This window comes from Alosa pseudoharengus, unplaced genomic scaffold, assembly GCF_046254945.1.
Source record: "Alosa pseudoharengus isolate Yale_2024_CS ecotype anadromous, Long Island Sound unplaced genomic scaffold, YU_APseudo_1.1 YU_APseudo_1.1_scf_10, whole genome shotgun sequence".
In the NCBI taxonomy this organism is placed as follows: Eukaryota; Metazoa; Chordata; class Actinopteri; order Clupeiformes; family Clupeidae; genus Alosa; species Alosa pseudoharengus.
This window is the reverse complement of record NW_027468565.1, coordinates 2,910,860-2,935,620: the sequence shown is the minus strand read 5'-3', so window position 1 is coordinate 2,935,620 and position 24,761 is coordinate 2,910,860. Positions and strand designations below refer to the sequence as shown.

The 24,761-nt window shown below is 38.8% G+C and overlaps 1 protein-coding gene across 2 annotated transcripts in view; it reads left to right on the top strand.

Moving 5' to 3' along the window:
* ireb2 (iron-responsive element binding protein 2) overlaps window positions 1-24,761 on the top strand; it is a 96,727-nt gene that overhangs the window by 16,946 nt on the left and 55,020 nt on the right. For both annotated transcript variants that reach the window (XR_012990896.1, XM_076302784.1), the window contains exons 9-15: window positions 1,773-1,944; window positions 2,056-2,156; window positions 2,245-2,361; window positions 6,806-6,965; window positions 19,453-19,588; window positions 19,676-19,760; window positions 19,868-20,024. Coding sequence is in view for 1 of the 2 variants with exons in the window: in XM_076302784.1 (XP_076158899.1) it covers window positions 1,773-1,944; window positions 2,056-2,156; window positions 2,245-2,361; window positions 6,806-6,965; window positions 19,453-19,588; window positions 19,676-19,760; window positions 19,868-20,024 (928 nt within the window). In the remaining variant the exon portion in view is untranslated. The remainder of the gene's footprint in view (window positions 1-1,772; window positions 1,945-2,055; window positions 2,157-2,244; window positions 2,362-6,805; window positions 6,966-19,452; window positions 19,589-19,675; window positions 19,761-19,867; window positions 20,025-24,761) is intronic.

Here is a 24,761-nt window from a genome sequence, read left to right as displayed (position 1 = left end):
CTTCATTTCTGGAGCAAAAGATCAGGCAGTCTGCCTAGAGACCTGACCCAATAGGTGGCATTAAACCACACAGTGATCCTAAACATACAGCCAAACAAGGCAAGAAATGGTTAACAGAGAGCAATATCAACATTTTAGAGTGGCCAAGCCAGACTCTAGGCCTCAATCCGTAAAAGAAAATTAGCACAAGGCCAGAGAGATGGCAAAGAATCATTCCTGCCTCAAAACCCGGATTACTGCTAAAAAGGTTAGGTCTTCAACCATTGTGGAGACACAGAGAGTCTTGGTAGGTATTTATTTTAGCTTCCCGACAGGCATTTGTTGGGAATCGGGACACGCAACTAAAAAAACGGGACGTCTGGTCACCCTATTCTGTGTGGTAGTTGAATAACTTGCCTTTCCTGATTAAATGTCCATACTGGCTAAGAAAGGCATGTGAACAGTCTCTAAAATAAGGGTAGCTTCCTTAGTAAAGTATCTTTTTTACACTCTCGTTCTCTCTGAGGTAGTCTGCCGAGCAACTGCTCTGCTGCCAGCTATATATCGCCCAAAATGCTTGATTGCATTGCTTTCTCCACATTTTAGCTAAATTTTCATGTACCACATCAGCATTTTTGTTCAGTGAATCTTTTGTAAATTGCTTTGCAATTACCGTCGGGCCCTCGTTGGCAGCCTTCGTTATCGCCTGGCTTGCCTCAGCTTGCCACCATTCACTCCATCTTCATTAACATTCCTGGTAGAATTCTCAATATATTTGGCCTCTATGTGTCCAGTTAAATAGTCTGTCTGTGCTTGGTCTTGGATTTTGTGAAATAAATTTGTAAATAAATGCTACTTATAGTCCGGTGCAACTTTATATATGTTTTTTTCCTCTTCAAGATGCATTTTTTGACTAATGCGACTTATACTCCGGAGTGACTTATAGTCTTGATGTAAGGTTAATGGCATATAGTATGGGTCAAAATAGTGAGTTTATAGACCCCTAATACACTGTCTGAATATCCTACATATATATCTTACAAGGCTATAAAGCTTCCTATGAGCGTGAGGAGCTTGTAGGCGAAAAGTTTCAGTTTAAAAGCAGTGATCAGTGTTCTTGTTAGAGAATGTTTACAATGTCAAAATGCACCAACAGGATGTTACATAAAGATGATACTTTTCAGGTCCTCTCCATTAAGATCCAACTTGAATGTTATTATGCTCCTCCATTTAATTGAGAACTCGTCTGAGCGTGCACGAGAGGGAGAGAGAGAGTGGCAGGTTCCAGCTGGCTTGTCATTGTTGATAATTGATATCTCCTCAGTGTTTCCCAGAGAATCGAATTCCATTTGTGGTGGTTGGTTTGTAGAATTAACTTGAATGCAACAGTTTTTAACAAATTAGCACAGCGTGGTTATGATGCTAACCAGATTTAAGCACAATTTAGTACAACCTGGAAAATCATTGTGTGGTGGTCAATGCTGATATTGTGGTGGGCCGCCACAAATAAGTCAATGTATGGGAAACACTGCTCCTTTTTAGTATAAGAAACGTATAAAACAAAATCATGAAGGCAACAAAGACGAGGTTAGAGGAGATTGCGAGTATTAAGTATCCGGAGTATCCGGTTGAATGATCTCACCCAAGAAAATGGTGTAAAACGATTTACATTTAAAGTGAACATTGATGAACTGCTATCTCCCTGTTAATTCCAAACTGTATGCCCTTTAGTTTGATTTTAAGGCAGGTTATCAGTGTAATTATACTTACAGTAAGTCTATACACCTTTTCAGCACCTTCGCCAGGCAGGCATCTCTGGAAAATTTGTGGAGTTCTTTGGTCCTGGGGTCTCTCAACTCTCTGCCTCTGACAGGACGACTATTGCCAACATGTGCCCTGAATACAATGCCACCGTTAGTTTTTTCCCTGTTGATGATGTCACACTGAAGCACTTTAAACATACAAGTAAGGAATATTTTGACCACATGTGGTCATTTTAATGAAATCTAAAACTGTGTGTGTTTTGTGTGTGTTGAGTTTTGTATTACTAAGATGATGTTTTCTTTATTTTCTCAGACTTTTCTGAAGAAAAAATCAGAGTAATGAAAGCATATCTTAAAGCAGTGAAGTTATTCAAAAGTAATCAAGACCAGTCTGAAGACCCACAGTATTCGGAGGTGAAGAGGTGTCTCACTGAAGAGTCTTTTTCAGATTCAGTTACAATGTGACTAATGTTAACAGATGTTTTTTCCTGTTTGCTGTAAGGTTATTGAAATCAACCTCGGCTCAATTGTTCCTCATGTGAGTGGGCCTAAACGGCCACAAGATAGAGTTGCAGTCAGCTGCATGAAGGAGGATTTCCTTACCTGTCTTAAAGAAAAGGTGAGGATGGGAATCCCTAACAAACACATTTGATCTGGCTGTTTACAGCATTAACACTGGAAAAGTATAAGACAACTAGGATCTGTTGTTTACAGAGCAAGAATTTCATACCCCAAGAGCAAGCGCAGTCAATGGAGGCAATAAAAGACTCCCTTGTTGAAAGAAAGTTTAACTGATCCACAAAATGTATTGAGATTACAGCCCCTCCCAGGAGCCCTTCCCCACAGTTCTAGTAACAGCTGATGAACTGTCATGCAGCAGGTTCGCATAAGACTGGGCACAGCACAGACCCTTCATGAACATTTTAATGGGCAGTCGTGATATGTTTTTAGTTGCCCTGGATTTCCCTGTATGTAAAATAGGAGTAGCTGCAACGCAAACACCAAGAATTCACGCTGCACAACTTAATAGAATGAAGTGGCCTACTCCACTGCTTGCAAAGTTGAGATCAAACTTTTCACAGGTTAAGTTTATATTGAAGTTGTTGTGGTAACATAAGAAGAGCTCTTTTTCAAAAACGCTTTATCCACTATTTTAATGCATAAGCCCATAATTTTCTAGTGATGACAGGGTGATGTGTGCCTTCCCTCAAGAAGTAGAGGAAGTAGCCATCCACAACATCAATGCTAGTGAATATCAAAATTTGCATTACATTAATTGTATTCATGAATTTGAAAGTTATGTTGTAGATGTTTGGATGTTAGAAACGTTTAGTGTGTCTTAAGGCTGATTTGTGCTTTAGCATAGCTTTGGCAGAACCCTTTGTGTTGGCGTGAGGGGTCCAAGCCCTATGTCATCGCCTGATGTGCGCCTCCATATAACTGTACCTTTGCGTTAACGCAACGCAGACCATAAGGACTGTGATTGGTCAACTCGCCCTGTGTGTTGATAGTCAGCGGCTTCAAGGAACCTACTGTGGGTAGTAGCAACATGTTAGTTCGCTAACATAAGCTTTGAGGATTAACTCAAACATATGTTGGTTACATATAGGTCAGGTCATGGTCATTTGCGTCGATTAGCAGGTCATTTGTGTCGATTAGCAAGCAAACTTTTCTGCTTACAATAACTGGTTTATTGGAATATACTGTTTCTATTTCTTGATAACTTTTACAAAATCTGCAAGTCGACAAAGAAGCACAAATCAGCCTTAAGGAATACTCTTAAACTAGGGTCCCTTGTTCATATTATAAAATGTATATTCAGAACATCACCTTTGCCCTTCAATCATACCAAATTCTTCAGTCAGTTGAAACGACACAACTTCTCAAGAAATGATGATTGCATCTTTAGTTCTGAGAGACTCAGCCTCTATGCTCTTTTTACATTAAATCATGGTGCCAGTTAACCTAATTAGATGTAACTCCATAGGGCTGCACAATTAATCGATCTTTAATAGGGTTGGGCACCGAAACACGGTTCTAATATGGCACCGGTGCCGACACAAACGGTACTAACTGCATCGAATAACAATGTGGATTTCGGTGCTTAAATAGCGTTTTTTTTAAATATTTTTTTTTTTATATGAGGCTTCACTGCATGTCATGCGCCATCTCTAACGTCTTGCTCTGATAGCAACACATCCAGATACAGTTAGCTAACATGATAAACACTGGATGTATAAACCAGAGGGGTGCACCACATAGGCGAGTGGACAGTGTTTGCCAGCTTGCGTGAGCCCAAGTAGCTTGCTTTAAAGCGATATTGCGAGCTCCTGTCAAAATCTAGCAGTGGGCCTAACTACACACAAGCAAAAGGCTATGAAACAACATCAACAGTAGGCTAGCCTATACGTTACACAATATCCTTGCTAATGCGCTAACTGACATTTATTTGAAATGTTATCAGCAAAGTTGTAAGGTGAAAACTTTATTTCACGGTGTTAAACAACATAATGGCATGATATTAATCTTTCATGTGCATGAGGCCCATAGCATCACAATGAATATGAAGATCATGTTAAAAGTTAGCTGGCAAAAACATAAATATGTAGGTTACATACCTGATGTCACTGAGCTGTCAAAAAGGCTACGAAACCATCTCCGTACGTTATCGCTAATTAAACTCAGCTGACTGGTGTTAGCGCATAGCCATAGTTGCTGTTAAAATGCCTACTAGGCTAGCGCTGGGAATCTAAACACTTCAACACCGACATGTAGCCTAACATGTTCAAAACTACTGCGTTATGGGTTAAGACATTACATTTCTTGAAGCATTTGGGAACACACTGAATTAACTGGAAAGTAGTCCCTGTTAGATTAGCTTGCTTACAAATGGCGTTGTCCATGACCCGGCAGTTTTATGGCAAGCGGTTTTAACATACCTTATGGCAAACCGCCTACACTGGGTAAACTTAAATGCAGAGCTTACCATTGTGTGTGCATGCATGGCAAGCTGTTTTAACATTTAAATGTATTATTCGTAGGAGCAATGAGATATTGATACTAAATTGAATATAACAGTTCAATTTCATGTTCAAATTAACAGTTCAATTTCATGTTCAAATTTGTCTTATCAATAAAAAAAGCAATTCATGCTTTAGACCATTTTAATTTAAAACCTTTTAAAAACAAAGTACCGGTTCAGGCACCGTTTCGGCACCGGCACCGTTTTAAAAGTATCGATTTAGCACCGGTATCGGATAAAACCCAAATGATACCCAAGCCTAATCTTTAATCAAAATCAATATTTGAACTAATGCAATTAGTTAATCGCAAAGGTTGCAATTAATGAGGCTTGCAACTCTGCCCAAATGGTTAATCTTGTCACATCTATGCTTTTTATATTAATCCTTTTACATCCTTAGTGTTTAGCAGAGAGAGTTTAGCAGAGAGAGCACTAGGCATGCTCATCAATCAGAAGTGCCCCAACTTTGATATTTTAAATTATATTGCAAGTCAAAGCTTTATCACAATATCTGTCAGGAATATTTTTTTCCCAAATCGTGCAGCCCTATTATTCGGTGTACTTGCAAAACAACAACATTTCCAGCCTTTTGTTGCTTCTTCTCTTTTTTTAAAATAAGTTGCTGCCATCAAATTCATATATTTTGGTCCACATAAGCTATTGATACAACTACAAATGTATACCTGGACCATTAACATGAGGAGAGACAATTAATAATGGCAATACTATAATGAGTGGTTGTGGTTAACATAGCAGTATATATGACATACTGTCTGGAATGTGAAATGGCTATTCAATGTGGAAATTGTTCTTTCTTACATCAGATTATGTAAGTTTCATATGCATAGACCTGTTAGAATTGTTATCTAAACATGAAATATAACCAATGCTTTTGAAGAGGTGGCAGAGATGCTGTGCTATACCAAAAAAATAATAATTCTGCTATGCTGAGCTGTGATTTAGAGTATGCCTTATTAGTTGCAATATAAACTTGTGCTTGATCTTTTGTTATGTCCAATAAAAATAACTTCTATCTACATTTAATGAAGCATTGCCGATTTTGTCTGGAAACTGCCCAAACATAATCAGACTGATAAAGGTAGAGGTGACACTGCCCCCCCACCCCCCACCCCCCCCATGTCATGAACTGTTGTGAATTTACATTAGGTATTTAAATTAATAGTACCCACTGTAAAACATTGCTTTGCATGCACTGTAATAGAGTCCCGAAGTGTGACGTAGCGTTTCCATGACTGCAGAATTACTGGATCTAAACAGACTTTCGAAGTGGCTTAAATAGCATTGAATGTAGACATGTGGCATCATTTCTAGCTAATAAATTGTTAAAATGTAGCCTATAGCCATTTAAACGTGTTTTACCTGCTAGGCAGCAGCTTACCCACATAACATGGATTCCCTGGCAGGTGTAATATAAAGAAACAAAATTCCAGTGGATATATCACGTCTTCTCAAAGACTGGCGGCTGTTAAGAGTGACGTTTTTTGCTTGAAAAATAAAGTCAAAATACATCCGTGAATTTAAGAATTTTAACCGCATGCTGGGAAGTTACATGCAGATCTCTTTTACGGAGGAAACCCATGCTAAAATAAAACTCTGTAGTCACGAATTTGATTGTGTTGGTATGAATATATGTTGTAGTATGTGATTCCTACAGTGTAAAAAAATATACTAACATCTTAGAAACGTTGGAAAATTATTGAAATAGATTAAGAAAGCCGCCACTAATGGTGATTTCAATGGTTAGATTGGTTTCTTTAGATCCAGTGAAATTGCTGCCTTGGCAACGTTACGTCATGGCTTCGGTACTCTATAATAATGAAGAACAATCAATATTTAGTAAGAATTCACAATCAGTTTTGTTCTAACGGGAAAAAAACACAAGAAAGTTTGATTTTGATTATAGATAGTGAACTTTGACCATTATTACTTCAACCCAAGTAAATGATGCAAAAGGTTGCAAAATGATGCAAAATTCAGTTGCTATGAACTGTGGTGTCATTGTGACTGTTTGAACTTTCAGATGGGATTCAGAGGCTTCCACATACCACAAGAGAAACGGGAGCAACTGGTACCATTTCTACATGCTGGCAGAGAGTATGAACTGGCCCATGGATCTGTCGTCATAGCTGCAGTTATCAGCTGTACAAACAACTGCAACCCTTCCGTAATGCTAACTGCAGGTAAGGCAAGGCATTCGCAACATATGGCGGCACAATTAATCGTAATAAAATCACAATCTCGATTCACACCTGTGCCATCTAATTTTACCATGGTTTTGCCGCATTTTTATAAAGACATTAACAACATCGACACAAGTGTTCATTCCAAGCCTACTTTCTTCCTTTTAAAAAATGACAGGGTTATCTCACGTGACCGAGCAGAAGAAATACCAGGTACTGAGGAACTCAAACCTAATGAGACCAAATGAATGACAGGACAAATGACGGGAGAAAAGATGTGCTAGGACGAATAAAATCGATAAAATATAAGTACAGACAGTTTAGAAAGCTTAATTCAAATTGGCAGTGGTCTCTTTAATTTTGAATACGACCGTCAAGTCATTCGACTGTCACTCAGCAACTGTAGGATGACATCAGAACTGTAGTGGTCTCTTCGTTTTTTTCCAGAGCTGTATCTTATATTTGGAACTAAGTGTCTCACTCACACACACACACACACACACATACACACACACACACATACACACACACACACACACACATACACACACACACACACGCACACACACATACACACACACACATGTTAACATGTACATTATCTGTAACAGGAGTACTTTACAGAACTAGTTTGAATTAATTCTGTTTATTATTGACATTTTTTCTACCTTAAGATGATGATACACGGGGCAACTTTTTGGGCAGTGTTTCTGAATGATACTTTACCCATGAGATTCGGCAACATAATTTCTTTCTGAACGATTTGGATACTTTGGGCAACGTTTTGAGATCATCCAATCGGAGTGCTAGCAATAAATCACATGTTTATCTGTGAGCTTCTGAAAATGTCAACAAAGATGGCAGCGTAGTCACGACAGTGACGCGAGGAAAAAGAGGCTTCTTATTTCTTTTTACTCCGCTGAGTGTTTATGTTGAAACCAAACTGGGCATTTTACGTCATGATCTGCTTAGTTAAACAACTAACATCTATTTTTATGTACTGAGGTCATTGTTTTTTCCATTGTTTTTTCAACTGTTAGCTTCCATTGCTCCATTGAGATTGAATGGGATTTAGCATTTGCTAACAAAGTTATTACAAGCCAGTTGCAAGTTATCTGTTGCTCTCATTAGTTACCCTTTGTCTCACCTGGTTGCCCGTTGCCGGCATCATCGCCCACAAAATGTCCCTGTGTATCATCAGCTTTACAGTCAGCCATGACATTTTAATTAGGGAGGGAAAATGAAATATCTCATAGCTACCTAGTGAGAGGCCTGACCATGGTGAGTGGCAGTGGCACAGAGCTTGTGTATTCTAGCGCAGTAACGTGTTTTGACCCTAGACTGTAAAAGAAACCCAGGATAGCTAAATTGTGCACATGTTCCCACAAGGATCACATGATTGCATGAGGATTCATGGGTAGCCTAAGTGTTATTTTATAGAAAGCATATTTTTATGTTAGGTTACATAAACATATCGGAAAATTGCTTCAGATGAAATAATTTGGGGGACCCCTGCAGTACCTCCGCGGACCCCCTAGGGGTCATGGACTCCCGGTTGAATATCCCTGCATTAACACACAAGTCGCAGAAACAAATGCAATTCCATTGACTGTGGGTAAGTCAGTATTTGTTTCGCTTTGCTGGCAAACTAACAAGCTAGCAGGGCGACTAGTGGTTTAGCAAACATCGTTACTGAAAAGCAGGTGGTCTGATCCGCCCAATTTCTAAAAGTGTTGTTGCTGTGGTGTTCGATACATGTAGCTTCCCTCTTAACTCATTGCAGGACACAGAGGAAGTTGAGACAAAAAATTCCGAGAACTTCTGAGAGCTTCCTGTTTTGGTCACTTTAACAACATAACAACTATCATGCCATCCATTCAAATGTCAGGTCATCTTGTTCGGAAAATGCGCAGAAAAAATACTGAATATGGAATTAAACCCTCAACTTTTCTGGCTACTGCTGGCTAGCCCAGTCCCTTAGCCACTATGCTACCACCGCACCATATTCAGTTGTTATTCAGTTATTTGCATTGCCGACACTGCTATTTGAGGGTGCATAATCAAGGGCATATTATATATTATATACAAAAGCAGGGATAATTTTGGATGTCTCTTTTCATCATTTATTAAATCAAAATGCTGTCAGTAGTCTTTAAATATTGATTTTAGGCATAAGATAACATTTTATATTATTCAAGCTATAATATAAACAAATCCCGCTGTAAAAGCCTTTAGAATATAGATAGGAATAAATCTTGGTTTTCCGCCTGTAGAGGAGGTGGTTGTTGCCTACCTCGCCAGCCAGGCTTAATGTTTTCAGGCGCGGGCCGTGCCATTTACAATTTTAAGACCTATGACTGGTTCAGAAATGTTCAGGCACAGATATTTTCCTTGCTTTAAGCCATGCTTATGCATGTGGGCAGTGCATGCCAAGCTCTCAGCCCAACCCTGCCTCAGGTGTTGTCCTGATGACCTTTTCGTGCCAGGCATTTTCTGAGCACTATGATGGATGCAACAGCTTTACATTCGCTCATTCCATGCAAGGTGGCCCCATAGGTCAACTTCTAAGCAGACTGTTGCCCCCCAGCTGTCTCCGCCCTCAGTGTCAGCCCTTAGAGGTTAGATATGCAACAACAAGGGTGCTGCTACGTTTTGCTCCTGAATGCAAACATCAGACATGCACAGGGCGGTCATTAATCAGGATACTGTAATTCTCTCTGGTCAGTAAAGCTCCACGCCTCTCTTACCTCAGAGTGTGTAAGCCTGTGCATTTTCACACCCACTTTTGCAATGGCAGCTGTTACTCATGACGCCCCCCCAGTGTGTTAGCTCTGTCTACACCAGTTTTGCCTCAGTTGACCCCACATGCATTTCTTGCCTTTGCCTGCAGTCCATAATGCTCTGGCAAGCACACACCTTTGCACACCTTGCTACTAACTCAGCAATTGGCAAACATGCACAATCAAGGTACTCCAAATGATTTCATTCACCCCTACCTTCCACAATAATTCTACCCACAGTAGTGCCTCCTCATTGCGCTCCTGAGACAGGAAATAATGAAACACACCGCAATGAAACATGCCATTTACCCAATTCCTGCACAAAACAGACTGAGAGTGTTTTACAGCAGGTACTTTATAGTGGCAGAATATGGCGGCATTAAAGAATGCCAGCAGGAGTCTCTATGCCCCTCATGCTCCAGTATCCAAATCCTTTCTACCAACTTAAAGTGTTGACCTCACACTTTAGAAGCAGTCATTGAGCTGCCTGCCTTCTGTCCAAAAGTCAGGACCAGTTGTGACTCTCACTTTATGCCTAGAGAGAACTGTTTGCCTGTTTCAGGGTCAAGTAGAGGGCCATGCACTGTCAACGTACACTGACTTGTGGAGGCTATCGCTTCAGCATAAAAGACATCAGGCTACAGGCTACAGGCCCCCATCACTTATAGGCTGTGTTGCAGCATCTTGGAAGAGCGTGCATGCTGGGCTTTGTGCAATACCTTTGCCCACATTTATAGCCTGTATTGGTAGCCTGATCTGTGCTTTCAACTTCACGCATGTGACTGGAGCCCAGCATGTATGTGTCATGTCTTGTCTTAGTCTCTAATGTCAAGTGTGCTCAACTCACCCTGACCACTTCACTTCAGCACCTGCCTAGCATGTTGCTGCAGTTCTACGTCAAACGTGCCTAAGACAGCCTAGACACTAAGAGCTCACCAGGACCCTGCCTGCTCTGTGTTGTTGGCTCACGGCAAGTAAGCTAGACTCAAGAAACATGTCAGTATTCAACCCCTGCAAGGTTTTCAGCTTGTGTTCATGACTATAAGTCGCTCTCGAGTATAACCGTGGGTTTCCACACAGCGAAACACCTCGCGAATTTCGGCCAGCAAAATTTCGCCTCGGGGGCGTGACGGCCAAACAGCTAACCTTTTGACTGCAGTGTCTAGCCAGTGGTGGCAAGCGAGCTAATTAGGCTAATCAGCTAGTTCAAAAGTTTAAGTTACTTAATGAAGATATCCAGGGGTCTTTATGCCTCGACTAAGTTGATGTTGCCTATAAACAACAAATCATGTTCATAGAAACAACAAGGTCAATAAGACATAATATTTCATACCTGTGTTGCAGCATGTAGCCTAGCTGTCTAGCTAGGTTTAAATTGAAATCCAATGTCCGAACATGCTAGCAGTTGGACTGTCGGCTAGCTGAAAAGTTTGAGTGTTAACATATAAAGTGGTCTATTTATATAAGTAGTATAAGTATATATACTTTTTTGATCCCGTGAGGAAAATTTGGTCTCTGCATTTAACCCAATCTGTGAATTAGTGAAACACAAACAGCACACAGTGAACACGCAGTGAGGTGAAGCACACACTAATCCCGGCGCAGTGAGCTGCCTGCTTCAACGGCGGCGCTCGGGGAGCAGTGAGGGGTTAGGTGCCTTGCCCAAGGGCACCTCAGCCGCGGCCCACTGTTGCGTTTTAAAAGTGAAACTGATGCCACGACTGGTCTCGGTTTGCCGAAGTAGCCTATGCCACAGGCTGCATTTTTTACAGAAAATCAGCGACATAGCATGTAGGTCTAGTCTACACTGTGCCTATTTAGAGACAGGAGCATAGGCCTAAGCTTGCCGCAACAGCAGTCACTATCAGGCGCGCCAGAATGAATGCACCATCTACCCCTCCGCGCGCAACAAAACATTGAAAGGTTTAATAATATTTGTCGTTTCCCGGTTTTGTTCGTGCATTGGTCACCTAAAAAGTAGCCTAGTACAAAATCCATATGCAATATACAACAACAACGCCTAATAACGACCTATTCATTTGGACAACTTTATTCGGCCCTGTAAAAGGGTAGGCCTAAAGTTACCTTTAGTTTTGTTCTAGTTTACCGTTGTGCATGGCTTTAAACAGCGTTCGCGCTTTAACATCAGTAAACATTATTCAGTATAATCCAGATGTAATGCTAACGTTTTGACAAGCATTTTGCCTACCTTGTTCATCTGAAATAACTCCTAGTTTTGCTGCCTCCATCCTTTGCTACCTCCACCCTTTCATTGTTTCCAAAAAACGTTTTATATCCATGATAGCCTTGAAGTCTTGAGTTAGTGAATTAGCTTAACATTGTGTGTTGATAACAGGCAACCATAGTAAAAGAAAGTAACCTAGCCCACAACTTCTGTAATTGCTGCGTTCGTTTGTTAGGCTATTATACCCTCTCCTGCTCAAACAAAAGGTGTGTACATTAAAGGTGATTTTGACAACGTGTTTACCAGGGCATGAAATTGGCACCCTCCCACACGCCAAATGCGGGTAACTTTTGTGATTGGCGGGTGAAACTGTCAATGTACCTGCCACGTTGGCGGGTAGCCAATAAGACAACACAACACTGAGCAAGGAGATGCACTGTCCAGATTGCTATGTAGGCTATGGCTCGGAGAAAGCGAGATCAAACCCATTTGCAGGGGTGGGTAGTAGCCTAACACGTTACATTTTTTTTTTTAGAGGAACTGCAAACGACTTTCCTTTTTCAAAACGGTAGCCTACTGAAAGTATCTCGAAGAGGGAAAAACGCACCTCTCCCAGGAGAAAAGAAACCGGGCTTCAGAATGCGTTAGCCCACGATTATAAAAGTAATGCCTGGCCTAGCTAACAGCTCAGTTAACACAATGACGTACAGTTGCTGCATCTTCTGGTGAGGCTGCCAGAGTAGCAACGAGACTAGAGGTAGGCTATGACATGACACGGAAACTTTCACGTATATTCATTTCTGGCATCGTTCAACAATCACATTGGACAAGGAAAGTAGGCCTACAACTTAATTTACAAGCAAATCAAATGCACTGGAAATCGAGCATACAAGTTAGAAAAAGCCTAGCATTCATTTATGTAGCCTCAATGTTGCAGGACATGACATGAGACGGTCGGCTGAGAAAAAAGATAGCCTGTTCTGTCGCTCTGCCCGAGTGGATATGCCTAGGCTATATAGCCTAAATATAGGTCTACCCATAATATAGCCATTGTATTTAGGTTACATTGGCTGTATGGTGGAGTTATAACCAGACTTCTAGCAATGCAAAGCAGAAGAATCAGCTGCAATGTATTGGAAGACTGCTTTTCAATCCATAGCCACGTAATGCTTATTCTGGCTATGACAAAGTATATTAAATAAAATATATTTGAATTGGGCTTTTAAAATATGTTTGACTATATGATTAGCCTACAGAGGAGGAGAAAAGCAAATAGGCATAAAGGATACTTTTATATCCCTTTAAAGGTCCATCAAAAATATAAAAATGTAGGCCTACAAAAAAGTAACTTGTTAGGCCTACTTGAGTAATTTATTAACAAAGTACTTTTTTACTTTTACTTGAGTACTGTAATGTGTATTCTGTACAAGTTCAAGAACCATTCTTATGCATATTCACCTTTATTTTGGGCACAAAATAATTTTGGCTGGTAAAAAACCACTGTGGCAGGTGGATTTCAAAATTCACCTGCCACAGTGGCTGGTGGCCAAAAAAGTTAACTTCAGGCCCTGGTGTTTACAAATTTTAAAGAAAATTGTAAATAGCCTATTGTCGAGCAGTTAATGGGATACTGCACAATTGTAAAGCAGTTGGAAAGTTATGGTGGGCTAACTTTGTGTGAACACACACAGGGGAAATTCTCTCTCGTTGAGTTGCCTGATGGTACGCACAGTGCGTACGGCCGTAGGCCTACACCTGCAGGCGCGCCTGATCACTACAGTTTGCATCGTCACAGGCCTAAGCTGCCCCGATGCACAGACTAAACGGTAGGCTAGGTCATCAGGACATAAACAAAATGCCTCAGCCAAACATGATGATGTTGGGATAAACACCGACAGTATAGGGGCCCACTAAAGATCGTTGCACCCCCTATAGTGAACCATTAGCTCCGCCCCTGCATATAAACCACAATTTGTGTTGATACAAGTACCAATGTTCGTGTAGAAACATTTTAATCACATACAAATTTCGTGTTACAGCTCAGGTAGTCTCCGCCATCTTGGTCAGACTTTTTTGTAATTCCCGCCTCCGAACACGAACACGCGGACCTGATTGGTTCTCAAATGGTCCTGTTTAACTCAAGGGGAGGTGGAAAATGAGTGTAATTCCCCAAATGGTGGAATATCCCTTTAAGACTACAGATCCTGCTCAACTATATCTGCCCTACTAAGGCAAAAGACCTTAACTCACCAGAGTGTGGAACTGAGAAAAATGCCTTTAAAGTTATCTTAATGTCCTGACAATTGAGTAATAGGTATAATATTGTAATTTTCACATTTTGTAGTGTATACCTGTATTAATATATCTACAAAAAATGTTTTAACTCAAATTTGACCTTTGACCCTTTTTTGGAAGTTACTGTATTCTGCCTTAGTATTGCCCACTAAATGACAATCGGTCATACCAAGGCAAAATACCTTAACTTCTATTTTATAGCACAATGTTATGATAACAATGATAACTTTCACTTAAAATGTAAGCAATATTAACCCTATTGGACTCACTATGATAAAATGGCTTTACATTTAATAACATCATATGATGACCGATGTCAGAATTAAGAATGAGAGTGTTTTGATGTTTTAATATATATAAAGCATATTTCTGTTTGGATATGAGGCACTAATTTAGACTAATTGGCTTGTTTATTTCTATAACCAGCCTAGAACAGCATAAATATTTCAGAATCATCCCATTGTAGCATCTTAACGTCTGCTGAAAAGTTTCAGTGAAAACATAGGAATTAATATTTCTTGGGATTTTACTTGCAGTAGGCTATTTGCATTATTATCATGAAATCAGGAATACATTTTGATGATGTGTGTAGGTCTTTGATTAAGTTATGATTAAACACTAGGCCTATACATTTTCCTGGATAGAATGGAAACTTAACCAAATGCAGATGATAAAACAAAGTTCTCCCACACAAATTAGGTAGATTAGGATGTGATTGGTTGCCTTTATTTGGTCATTTTATATTACTGCAATTTAAAGCTGCCTGCTCTGCGACTAGCTTTAATTTCCCCACCAACCCGCAGCTACACTAAACTTTAGGATGCATTGATAGAATTGACAGCCTGTAAAAACTTGGGAGTTTTGACTAGCCGGCAGCAAGTTTTAAAAACTCGTGGCAGATTTAATGGATTCGCTTTCTCGTCGGTTGTTTGGTATGGATTTTAACCAGGTTTCAACAAAAGGTAGGCTCTAAATTACTACATCCCTGCTGCTGGTGTGTGTGTGGAAGGTGTGTCGTTGCGGCTCCAACAAACTCCCGTCGTTTTCAGTCAGTGACTATCATTTGCAGGCGAGAGCTAGTATGAGAAACATTTTCCAGTTGACATGTAGCCTTGTATTACGGGCTGTGGTGTGAATTAAGATATCCTAGGCTACAAGCCATGCTCTAATGCGATTGTTACTGAATATGTTGTTGAGTTTAGGCTTTTAAGTTAGGCTAATCTTGATAGCCTAGCTAGCCTATCTTTAATGCACCAGCATATGTCATTCCTTGATCGTGGCATTTAGGCTAGGTAACGTTTCAAAGCCATCAATCTAACAAAAATCAAGCACTGCAAAACATGTAGGCTACTGTAGCCTATACACTTTATTGAAGTTACTGTGTGTCTGAGGTGATTTAACCCTTTGCAGACTGTGCAGAACATTCCATTTTTTCATATTCGATGGCCTTATGGCACAAAAAGGCTTATTGTATGATCATGCTACATGACAGAGATACAATATACCCACCTTGTGTAATCAGGAGAAATAGCCCTTTCAAATGGTATAAAATAAAATTAATAAGTTTGAGGAGAACATACATAATTTTTTTAAAATATCTTTAAAATTCAACCCCAAAAAACACGAAAATATCAGTTTGTCAAGATTAATCTCATTTTTCTCCCAATTTCTATTGTAGATAGAGAAAAACATAGAGTATATGGGAGATTCACAATTTTGTCCTCTACTCAGTGATAAAAACAGAATCAATGTGTCACCTTTTGTTCAAAAGTTAGGATACATTTATTAGACCTTTGCAGATGGCACGATAACATTCCGTTTTTTCATACTTGATGCCCTTGTGAGACAAAAAGGCTTATTGTGTGGCCATGCTACATGACAGAGATAAGATATACCCACCATTGTAATCAGGAAAACTAGCCCTTTAAAATGGTACACATCATAGTTAATACATTTTAGTGTACCCCACATTGTTTTTAAACAAAACCTTCAAAATTCAACATCAAAAAACGTGAAAATATCAATTTGTCAAGATGAATCTTTCTTTTCACCTAATGTCTGTTGTAGATATGGTGTGCAAATGATAGCCAGTGTTGTGTTCTCCTCAGTGAAAAAAACAGAATAAATGTATCACCTTTGGTTCAGAAGTTATGATTAATTTACTCATAACAGTAACAAGTAGAATTTTTAAAGAGTAGAATGTTTTCATTTCCAGGTTTGGCATCTGACCTAAAAATACAGATATAATGGTCATGGATGTTTTACCATCAAAACAAGCTCAATATGGGATGTCTTACTGTACTCTGAAGAGGCTAAATCAATTGTGGGGAGGACAGATAAAGGCTGAAAGACAGACTAGCTGATTGTAACTGCTTCTCCGTGTGCTTCATTCTACTATGAAAACAAGAATATAGAGACACTGGCACATGTGTTAGGTTTACGAAAGGGGAAATAAATCATTTTATTTAGAAAAGTCTTAAACAATGTGATTAAATAACCAGGAACAACAACGTCAGGTAAATAACATAAACATATGTTTACAAACATGCAGTAACTATTAGAACTACAAGAATGACAAGACAACAGTATAACAAAGATCAACAAATCTTACATGGTGAACAAAACATTGTGCGTGCGTGCGTGCGTGCATGCGTGCATGCGTGCGTCCATCTAAGCCTAGCAGACGATTGGGTGTAAATGCTATTGGAGTTGGTGTCTCTGTCTGTGTTGGAAGGATAGGCAAAGTGTATGCTTTCTACCTGACATGGGACTTGACCAAACTCAAAATAAAGAAATTGTCAGGTAAGAAATATAGAAATTGAATTACAAATCTAACCAAACTATTATCACTATAATCCCTCTTATTATTGTTATAAGCAACACTCTTTATCACAACCAGAAATGTGCATACGCCCAGTTGGACAAACACACACACACACACACACACACACACACACACACACACACACAAACATGCTTACCCAGCTGAGGATGATGGGAGATTATCTCCTCCTGTAGCACATCATTGTCTTCTTCTTCATCCAGAAGCTACCCATCCATGTCCCATGTCCATGCCATCGTGGTCCTTGGGGTCATATTTGCCATCAGCAGTCGGCTGCTTTCACCCCAGTTGCACGTACTTCTCTCCATCCATCTAAAATAACAAAACAAAAAAATCACAGGTCTGATGGTGAATAGGTTGTTTTACATTACTTCCACATAATCTTAATCACCACCAACCATGACTCTTTTCACTAAAAGTATTATTGTCACTGGAGGACTCCAATATTGCTTGGAGAGGTAACATTAGTCTGAGAGCTCACTAGGTGTTATTGCCTTGGCTAAACCATACATAGCATACCAGCTTACAAGCAAACATTGATTCATGAACATGGATCAGGAGATATGACAGAAAACATCTAAACAGCGTATACATACACATACACACCGTGCATAGGCTACTGCAGTTGCGTAAAGACAAAACACCCCCTCAGAAAATAATGTGTCGACGAGTAGGCTTGGGTGTATGAGCTCCAATCATAGTTAGCCACCCAAAAACCTCATAATCGTAGCAGCCAACCTTACAGCCTAAAAGCTAAACAATACTAAGACACATTTATAACAAATCTTCAGTCATGTATTCATGAAAACAGCAGTCAATGAATAAAATCCTTACGTTACACCATCTGTGATCAACACAGTCTTCACGTCGGTAAAGTAACATTAACGTTGTCATTCATGTCAGATGTTTCTATCTAAGTAAGCTTACTTGGCTACAAACAACTGTAAATTGTGCTATACATATTACGAAGGAATGAAAGGTTTATTTGACAATAAAATACCAATTAGGTGTACTTGACATACAGTTGGCATTGGCAGTCATGAAGCATGGGAGTGAACTTTATCGCGAATACGCGTCAAGGACATGTTGCAGCCTCTCCTGATGCTAACGTTACCTAACTTAGCTAGTTTTCTATCAGATGACAAGCAAGCAACATCGTTCAAAATAGAACAAATCGTCAGTCTTAGTAGGTCTGTAATCTTGGTTGACATATAGTAACCCCCCAAAAATGACTGAAAATGATGAGTTTACTAAAGATTACAGTGTGCTAAAATACCAGCTGTCATCAGCTGAAGTGAACACACACACGCATTATGTTACGGCCATGCATACAAGGTGTAATTACCAGCAAAAATAACTTTTAAAAACGATTTTGAAGTAATAACATGGATAACAAGTAATAATAACATAAAAAGACTTGTTTTTACCTCAGATGATCCAGTAGTTTCTCCTTTAGACGACGTCAAGATCAACGATGCATAGTGCTTCCTGCTGTTTTTCCTCTAGTGGAAGGAGACGTCAACTCTTGATTTTTCCTTCACGTAGTAAAATTAATTCGCGCCACAAATCCCTTAACCAATCATCGCCAGAAAGCCTATGCTGTGACGTTTTTGAGGAAGTTTTCATTGATAAAATTGGTTGGGGTATGGCGGAGTTATTAGACTGAACGTCATCGGTACTGGGGTACCGAAATTAGAATGGGCCGTCTGCAAAGGGTTAATTGAATAATGCATAGCCTAGACATAACTCCAGCCGGCAATACAACTTCACGTTGATGGTAGGTCAGAAGGCAGCTTGCCATAACTTTGCATCGTAATGTTCAGTAGCAGCGTGAAAGGAAGGCATAAAGCCGTATCTGATGTTATGGGCTTCTGCCACAGTTTCCCCTCGGCTTTTTGAAGTTACGGCAAAAACATCATCTTATTTCTCCCAAAAAACAACCGAATTGAAACTTGATGTTTGTCTACATGATAAAACTTATGTTTATTGTCTTAATAATGACAAAAACTCATTTTTGCCAAAATCGAAGTTACGACCTTTTGCCTTAGTGCGGCAGATATCCTCTGCCCACAACTGTTTCAAATTAAATGTCCTCACTACAATAATTCACTATTAAATAATTAACTATTTAAACTACTCAACTATTTAACTGTTCAGCCATTTCAACTGTCAGCTGTCATCAACTATGACTCCCGCCAACTGGTTCCTCTGCCCACAACTGTTTCCAAATAAAAGTTTGTTTTGTATTTTATGTTAATATATGTTTAGCATTTTCATGCACTGGTAATTTCCTCGAAATTACATTTTCTAGTTGATACCACCGTCACTTATGTTCTGTGTGTGTGTGTGTGTGTGTGTGTGTGTGTGTGTGTCTTTGGTTGGCAGGTTTATTGGCAAAAAAAGCCGTGGAGGCAGGTCTTGTAGTAAAACCTTATATCAGAACTAACCTGGCCCCTGGGAATGGTATGGTGACCCACTACCTGAACATCAGTGGCGTGCTGCCATACCTTAGTCAGCTTGGGTGAGGATTACACACTTTGTGATATTGAATTGCTGATATTATATTGATAGATATTATAACCTCTTCTGTTTGCCTCTTTTATCCTAGATTTGAAGTGATTGGATATGGATGTGCCACATGTGTAGGGAACACAGCACCATTACCAGACACTGTTGTCGATGCCATTAACAAGGTACATTGCATTCATCTCAGACTGCTGTCACCATATTCTTTTCTATAGTGTCTGAGGTTTAAATATTATGATTGAGAATTGAAGTCATTTCATGCATTTCTTTGTAGGGTGATTTGGTTGCATGTGGAGTGCTGTCAGGAAACAGGAATTTTGAGGGCCGTCTATGTGACTGTGTGCGAGCCAACTACCTCGCCTCACCTCCTCTGGTTGTGGCTTATGCAATTGCTGGCACAATCAGTATTGACTTTGAGAAAGAACCTCTAGGTAAGAAAGACTTTTTGCACATAAATATTGTGAGGAATCGAACAGTGGACACGTAGACTCTGGATTGCGGGTTCAACAATATCGGATTTATTCCAGGTTTAAACAAAGTTTCTGTGCCCAAAAAACTTAACAGAAGATTTCACCCTCCAACATGAACCACCAAATGAAAAAAAGAAACTTATTTACAAACTGATCAAATCAATAACTATTAAAAGGGGTCCCATCAAAATCAATTTACTCTTACAAAAAATAAAAAACATTGGAAAATATAACTAATTACTTCTAAACAAAATAAACAAACTAAACATTCCCTCCAATCCCCCGTGGCAAAGACGCAGATGAACGCAGCCAAAGTGTTGTTAAGCTGCCGGAATGTTCTGCTCCATCTTGCCATGGTAAATGAAATAAACAACGTTAACAAACTTAAACAAACGTAAACGTACCAGAACACAATTGAAAAGCTGCGTGCTGTGCACTCAACTTGACAATTATGTGCTGTTAAAATAAGCAATAATGTCTGAAATCAAATCTATGCATGATTACTGAAATGTTATGTATCAGTGCTAAGTGCATATGTATATGAATGCGTCATGAATGCATGTATGTGCACATGTAAGAAATGTGTAATGTGAAATGTGTTCCTGGATGGATGCACTGCATGCTTTTCCAATCATCCGAGCCCAAAGCCTTAAACCACCAGCAAAACAAAAGGGTTCACAAACGTTATTCTTTTTTCTAAATGCGTACCATGGTGACAAAGAGAAAGAAGTAAGCTATGATTTGGAATGTAAGCTGACTGTTGTCAAATTTGCCAAGCAAAATACGGGAGAAACTATATGTTTCATTCTCTCATGCTTTTTCATTCGTCCCGACCAGGAGGGAGAATGAAACATTATGCGCGTCCCACTTTTGCATAAATAATTCCTGAACGGTCTTGGTCAGGGCTGAAAATGCAATTGCAGCTTGCACCTGTGTCTTTGACAGGACATATTGCTAGTGACAAAATATTAGCTTTCAGTGTGGTACGATCTCTTTGTAAATTACGTTTGATTAAAACGTGTTTCATCTGTCCCAGCTATCCCCGCTATTTTGATCTTATCTCAGTCAATGAACAACATCAACACTAAACTAGAATGTAATGCCAGAGGAATTACAATAGTGGATGGAAAGCTGCTAAAGTTGGTGGGGAAATTCCTGGAAAAAAAATTAAATCAATTAATCTTTGAGTTCATACAAACCCTCATGCCAAAAGACCTTGTGTGTCAAGGCGTTCTTGAGATATAACACTCAAGGTGTTTTTGACCTTGACATTTGACCTTTGACCTCCAACATCAATTCACTTCATCTTTGAATCCATACAAACACTTGTACAAAATTTGAAGCATATATGTCAAACCGTTCTGGAGATATAATGCGCAAAGCATGAGATATGGCTGTGACTTTTATTTTGACACACAGGAAACACTTAAACAGGATGTGTAGTTTTAGGGAGCACCAGATTGTATGCATTAGAAGCTGAGACAGTTGAATTCACAGGTGACACCTGTGCCAGTGTTCTAATTAGCCCGGGAACTACTCTGGTAGCTTAACGAGCGCAGCTGGCTTTAGGCCATTATGACATCACAGCCATTCAAGTCTATGGGGGAAAAATTAGCTTTTTACCATTTTTAATCCCCTATTTCTCAAAAAGTGAGACTTTTAAGACTTTTAAGAAAATCTGAAAAAGTTACTCTGTTGTCCAACTCCAGACCTACAAAACGGTTATTTCAACATGTCTGTACGTTAAGCAGTTAGAGTCGCATTAATTCTTGAAAAGGTAAAAAGAAAAAATGGCTATAATAATAATAATAACTAGAAAAGCATTTCCTAAAGGAAATACAGTGCATGAAAATGCTAGTAGTTATGCTAACTAGCATGCTAACATGCTAACTATATAAACCATGTGACTTAGCTAACTTAGCTAATCAATTTTAGCAGTTATGCTAACTTTGCTAACTAGCATGCTAACTATGCTAACCATGTTACTTAGCTAATCATTTTTAGCAGTTTTGCTAAAAATTTTAACAATGCTAGCAATGCTAACCATGCTAACTAGCTACAGTGGGTAGGAGTCATAGTTGATGACAAGTAACAGTTACAATGGCTGAACAGTTAAAAAGTTCAGTAGTTTAAAGGGTTAAATTGTTTAACAGTGAAATATTGTAGTGAGGACTTTTATTTTGAAACAGTTTTTGGCAGAGGAAGCAGTTTAACAGGATGTGTAGTCTTTTAGGGCCAGTTTGTATGCTTAAAGCCTGAGACTGGCAGTTGATCCAGGTGGCCTGAACACCTGCCATAGGATTCTAATTGCTGTGATGTCATAAAGGGCAATGTTAAGTCAATGGGGAAATTTTGATCGTTTTTAATTAATAGTTTGAAAAGTATAAAAGTTACAAAGTTGAAACATACAAAGCCCACATGTCCTAATTAAGACCTACGCATCAATGTTTGAATGAAGTTTCTACGTTAAACGGTTGAAGCTGCATTAACTGCGTTAGAAGAAGAGGAATAATAAGAACTAGAAAAGCATTTCCTGAAGGAAATACAGTGCATGAAAATGCAAAAATATGATGAGTTTATATGGTTAAATTATTTGCTTCGTAGATAAGGTTTAATATAGTTGGAATGACTGAACAGTTAAATAGGTTGATAATTTAAATGGTTAAATTATTTAGGTAGATAGTTGACGATACCTAACAGTTGGAATGGCTCCAATGTTTGCTAGCAGTTATGCTAACTATGTTAACAAAGATAATAATGGTAACCAAGTTACTATGCTAACTAGCAGGCTAACAATGTTAAAATGTTAACTATGTTAACCATGTGACTTAGCTAACCTAGCTAATCATTTTTAGTAGTTATGCTAACAATGCTAACTAGCATGTTAGCATGCTAACTATGCTAACCATGTTACTTAGCTAACTTAGCTAATCATTTTTAGCAGTTTTGCTAAAAATGCTAACTAGCATGCTAACACGTTAGCATGCTAACTATGCTAACCACGTTACTTAGTTAACTTAGCTAATCATTTTTAGCAGTTTTGCTAAAAATGCTAACTAACATGCTAACATGTTAGCATGCTAACTATGCTAACCACGTTACTTAGCTAACTTAGCATTTTTAGCAAAACTGCTAAAAATGATTAGCTAACTAGCATGCTAACATGTTAGCATGCTAACTATGCTAACCATATGACTTAGCTAACTTAGCTAATCATTTTTAGCAGTTTTGTTAAAAATGCTAACTAGCATGCTAACTAGCAAACTAACATGCTAGCATGCTAACTATGCTATCCAACTTACTTAGCTAACTTAGCTAACTAGCTACAGTGGGTAGGAGTCATAGTTGATGACAAGTAACAGTTACAATGGCTGAACAGTTAAAAAGTTCAGTAGTTTAAAGGGTTAAATTGTTTAACAGTGAAATATTGTAGTGAGGACTTTTATTTTGAAACAGTTTTTGGCAGAGGAAGCAGTTGAACAGGATGTGTAGTCTTAATAGTGCCAGTTTGTATGCTTAAAGCCTGAGACTGGCAGTTGATGCAGCTGGCCCGAACACCTGCCATAGGATTCTAATTGCTTAACGGCCGTATTGTGATGTCATAATCATAGTGTTAAGTCAATGGGGAAATTTTGAATAGTTTTTAATTAATAGTTTAAAAAGTATAAAAGTTACAAAGGTGAAAAATACAAAGCCCACATGTCATAAGTAAGACCTACGTAACATAGTTTGAATGAAGTTTCTACGTTAAACGGTTGAAGCTGCATTAAGTGCGTTAAAAGAAGAATAATAACTAGAAAAGCATTTCCTGAAGGAAATACAGTGCATGAAAATGCAAAAAATATGATGTAAAATATCATACAGAGTAAAAACAAACTATATTGGTTGCTAGGTAGACAAGGTTTAATATAGTTGGAATGACTAAACAGTTAAATAGGTGGATAGTTTATATGGTTAAATGATTTGCTTGGTAGATAAGGTTTAATATAGTTGGAATGATTGAACGGTTAAATAGGTGGATAATACTTAACTTAGTTAACTTAGCTAATGTTTTCATTTTTAGTAGTTATGCTAACTAGCATGTTAGCAATGCTAACTAGCATGTTAGCAATGCTAACATGCTAACTATGTTAACCATGTTACTTAGCTAACTTAGCTAATCATTTTTAACAGTTTTGCTAAAAATGCTAACTAGCATGCTAACGTGTTAGCATGCTAACTATGCTAACCATGTTACTTAGCTAACTTAGCTGATCGTTTTTAGCAGTTTTACTAAAAATGCTAACTAGTTAGCATGCTAGCATGTTAGCATGCTAACTATGCTAACCGTGTGACTTAGCGAACTTAGCTGATCATTTTTAGCAGTTTTGTTAAAAATGCTAACTAGCATGTTAACATGCTAGCATGCTAACTATGCTAACCGTGTGACTTAGTGAACTTAGCTGATCGTTTTTAGCAGTTTTGCTTAAAATGCTAACTAGCATGTTAACATGCTAACTATGCTAACCATGTGACTTAGCTAATCATTTTTAGCAGTTTTTCAAAAAATGCTAACTAGCATGCTAACATGCTAGCATGCTAACTATGCTAACCATGTGACTTAGCTAACTTAGCTAATCATTTTTAGCAGTTTTGCTAAAAATGCTAACTAGCATGCTAACATGTTAGCATGCTAATATGCTAACTATGCTAACCATG